A 4,607-nucleotide genomic window follows, 5' to 3' on the forward strand; every position below is an offset into this window, starting at 1 on the left:
TCAAATATTCAAAATGACTCAAGTTACTCAAACAGCTGACCTCTACTTTATGCTTATGCTTAAATTTTGTTCATTTCATTGTATAAAAATATGTTCGGATATCAAATACTCCTCCAAAAATTTTGAACGGCTTACTGTACTGTACTAGATCCAAATGTTCGAGCAAAAGCACACTGGAACATCAAAGTGAATGAAGTTTTAAATAGTTCCAATAAGAAACGCATTGCTTTAAAATTATACTATATTTATGGTAGATTGATCCCATCAAAAAATACATAAAGGATAGAGCCCTGAAATTATTTGCGAAATCTGATAGACTTACCAACACTGAGTTATCAAATCTCAGAATGGTTACAGGCACTTCGGGGAGGTATGTAGATCTGAGGTCAATTATTGCTTAGTCTGATGAAGTGATAAACAATAATCCAGTCAAGGCGCAAAGAGGGGTTTTGAAGAAACCTCGCAGTTATTAGAGAGTAAAAGTGCTCAGGTGCACTGACTCCATTAGCCTCAACATAATAATAATTATGGTTTCAATAAAGTTCGATTATAGTAGTGTTATTTTCCAGAAAATTTTTCCGCAATATCAGACATTGTATAACGCATATTAATGATAATCCTTTGACAACTTTAATAATATTTTTGTGGGTAGACTTATGATAAAACATGATTTTAAAGACATTTCAGCCATATCTTATCTTGATGGTAATGCTGTATGGGCTAAGACCTTTATGCACTACGACCAGCTTGATATATTATGTACCCCTTTGTATTTAGAAATTTAGTATCTCGAGAAATCAAAGCAGCTCCTTCAGAGGAAGTTTCTGAAGGTCTTCATCCTCTAGTTGGTATGTACCTAAAAGTTTGTGTGTTTTGTGGCCTAATGCACACAGTTGGTGATCAGATATTCCATAGACTCTTCCTTATTACAGCAGAATTTGCAAATATATGTGTCGGATACACATATTTTGTGTAGGTATTTATTCAGGCGGCGTGGCCCATTAGTGCACCAGAGTATGACTTTAGATTCTTCTTGTTTAGATTAAGAACGATGTTTGCTCTTTTAGCATCAAAATTCAAGAAATTTTTGAAATGATTTAGGCCGTTTAGCCATATCTTATAAGGTTCTCGCGACATTTCTGTCACTATTTCTGTCACTAATATTGCATGTATTAACTTTGTTATGTATTATAACGTCTATATAATTCGATATCCATGCAACTATATAAATAGAGTTTTAAGCTCACATATCCATACCAAAAATGTAAGCTTAAAAAATTAGTTGTGTAATAAGCCTCGATATGGTCAGAACCAGACCAGAAAGAACATAAGACTGCATATCTACTTAAGATGGCATTTAAGGTGGTTTTTATTTATCGAAAATTGGATTTCAGATTTTTTAATCTGTTTATTAAATTTTCTATTAGTAATATTTGTAACAAAGTTGGCAATGACATCAATTGAAAGGATAATTGGCAGCATTGTATAAATATACATGTATAAAAAAATATAGATTAAGTTGTCAGTTCGACTAGGGAAGTTGATGAGTGAACAACTTAACGCAAGAGCTTCAAGAAACAAAAAAAAAATCTCAGGAAAACTTAAGGTACTTAATTAATTTGGTGAAGGTATAACACAGGTGGGTAGGGTAATTAGTATTATATGCTTTTTTAATTATAATTTTTTATTGTTTAAGTTCCTTTAAGTCTGGTGTCAAGAATATTGTTTGAAAAATTTGATGTCACAGACTCCATAGTTTTTTGACAAGTAAAGTGAGTGGTATCTAAACTTTTATATATATATATATATATGTATATAATATATATATATTGCTTGTGGCTTGTATTTATCTAAAGATGTCTTACAAACCAACTTATATGTATTGATTTATTGAGGCTAGATGTGATTTATTAAAATCTTGATTTACTAACATTTTTCAATTCTGAGTTATAGTATAATAAATTGCTATAAAATGCTATTATATATTCGTCCTGTAAACACTTTTTATTATGTGGATCCTGTTATTAGTAATATATGGTTTACATATTGGTGTTAAATCGCATAAAAAAATTGAGTAATCTTTTTCGGTCTCTGAAATGAATTACAAATGCTATGGGACAAAAAGTGCTGCCAAAAATTTCAAATAGTAGGAATATTCATAATATTTAAAATTCTTGTTCCAATATACAATTTGTTTTTAAAGCATATATTATTTTAGCAAAAGCTTAAATTTATAAAAGTTTTTATAAATCTATATCCATAACTAAGCTATGTCTTTCTTCTATTTAGTATCTTTTTGTCTATTCGTTGAAATGGAAGGGAAAACAATTATAATAATTATGGAATGATAATTATTATAAATTTACCATTATAACTGAAAAGATATTATGTACTTGCTTAAACAAATCTACATTTAAGGCTATTTTCCCGATGATTTCATTCATCAGCAACGGATGAATTTCATTCAAAGTATGAATACAAGAAAGGTTTAATATTGTTTAGAAATGATAATGAGAGTTTAATTTAGTGATAAGTTATTCACAAAATCTGTAGGATTTATTTATCCTTGTTTTATTAATATGATTTTTAAGTATATGATATCGAAAAAATTTTAATTTGTTACAGATTTTCAGACTTACAAATAAAAAATAAAAATTTACTACGACGGTGTCATTGCTCAAAAATCTAATACTAAAGACCTAAGGTAATCCAAATAGAGTTTATTCATATATCTTTTATTATAAAATATATAAAAATACTATATGTACAAAAATACATGAAAGTCTATTTCGATATTTTATAATTACGTTTACTTCTAGTTTAATTCCATTTGGGTATATACCTGATTAGAATATCCAAGTTCAAATATTACAGTAAATACAGTAAAATTGCCTCAATTATTTTTATTATCTTAATAACTCAAAAACTCGTTATTCTCAAAATTTTATTTAACAGGAAATATTAAATATTAAATTTTATTATTTCACTTTTACATATTTTTTGTTTCGAACAGATATAAATCAAAATGAGTGCATCCATCTTTTGTCCAATTTGCCAGGATACTGCTGTTGCAATACAGTTGTTACCTTGTGCCCATCCGTACTGCTCAGATTGTATACAAGAGTATATATATTGGGCAGAATCTGAAAACCGTAGAAAGTTTTGTCCATTATGTAACTTAGAATTCCTAGTTACAGACGTAATTAAATATCTTTCTAAATAAAGCTTTATCTTTTTAAATAATAATTCTGTTTAGGAGGGATTCGAAGCAGTCAATATGGAAAATAACACTGATGACATTTACGAAGAACTTATGGAGGTCTTTGAGGATATAGATACACATTATGAACAAAACATGATTTTAATAGAAGAAATGGGGGATCCCATTGAAAGTTACGTAAATGAATTCGAAATGATTATTTCAGAAAATGCACAAATGATTTTAAATGATATAGGAGATGATCAGTCAAGTAACGACGATACTATAATTGAGGAGTTAACTGTTCTTGAAAATATTGATGATAATCTTGTTCCCTCAGTCCATGTCAGTGAATTTACTTATGAAAGCCATGCTAATTATGTTGTCGAACATAATGTTGATGAAAACCTATCTGAAGAAATCTTTGATTTCGGAAACCCTATAAATGAAAACTGTCAAGAGATAGAGTTTGATAATAATTATCTTTTAGATGATAATTGTAACAACGAAGACTATTTCAATGAACACCCTTGCAATGAAAATATTGATACCTTTGAGCCTGATACCAACGAGTTTGATACCGATGAGTTTGATGCCGAGGAGTTTGATGCCGATGAGTTTGATGCCGAGGAGTTTGATACCGTCGAGTTTGGTACCGACGAGTTTGGTACCGACGAGTTTGGTACCGACGAGTTTGGTACCGACGAGTTTGGTACCGACGAGTTTGGTACCGACGAGTTTGGTACCGACGAGTTTGGTACCGACGAGTTTGGTACCGACGAGTTTGGTACCGACGAGTTTGGTACCGACGAGTTTGGTACCAACGAATTTGGTACCAACGAGCTTGAAGATGTTTCTTTTGGCAGTATGGAGATGATTGAAATTGAAGACATCAGTTTTGATGACATTAATTTTGATTATATTAACTTTTACGATTTCAATGATGAAGAGCTTAATAACGATAGTCAAAGTGATGAAGGCTTAGTTGGCGAAAATTTAGGTGACGATGACATGTCAAATGCACAAATACCAGAACAAGAAGATATGTTCATTGATGATTATGATGAAGAATATAACCAACATTTGTAGTTATAATATCTGAAAATTGGTGTTCAAATTTTTTTTAAATTTTTATTGTTAAATTATTGTTGTTATCACATTGCATTATTTTTTATTTTGCAGTGTTGGTTTTTTATATGCCACCTTTTTGTACACGTTTTTTCTATGTTCTTTTGTATTATGTATTAATGAACTGTAGTAATTCTAACAAGTATAAAGTGCTTAAACTGATAACTCAGTGCTTCAAAGTGGGAAAAAAACAAGGCGCAAGTAAAGAATACATACTAAACATTACGACATGGAATTCTTGTCAATTTTTTGATAAACTGTCGTAACTATTTTATTATCT

The 4,607-nt window shown here is 30.1% G+C and overlaps 1 protein-coding gene across 1 annotated transcript; it reads left to right on the forward strand.

The window, feature by feature from the left end:
- The first annotated feature begins 1,525 nt into the window (after positions 1 to 1,525).
- On the forward strand, positions 1,526 to 4,351 carry LOC119673512. Its single transcript, XM_038084808.1, has 5 exons — positions 1,526 to 1,639; positions 1,697 to 1,772; positions 2,626 to 2,704; positions 3,014 to 3,199; positions 3,257 to 4,351. Exons 4-5 carry the CDS (start codon positions 3,026 to 3,028, stop codon positions 4,286 to 4,288), a joined length of 1,206 nt encoding a protein of 401 aa, XP_037940736.1. The 5' UTR covers positions 1,526 to 1,639; positions 1,697 to 1,772; positions 2,626 to 2,704; positions 3,014 to 3,025; the 3' UTR covers positions 4,289 to 4,351.
- The last annotated feature ends 256 nt before the right edge of the window (positions 4,352 to 4,607 follow it).

The sequence above is a fragment of the Teleopsis dalmanni genome, chromosome 1, assembly GCF_002237135.1.
Source record: "Teleopsis dalmanni isolate 2A chromosome 1, ASM223713v2, whole genome shotgun sequence".
In the NCBI taxonomy this organism is placed as follows: domain Eukaryota; kingdom Metazoa; phylum Arthropoda; class Insecta; order Diptera; family Diopsidae; genus Teleopsis; species Teleopsis dalmanni.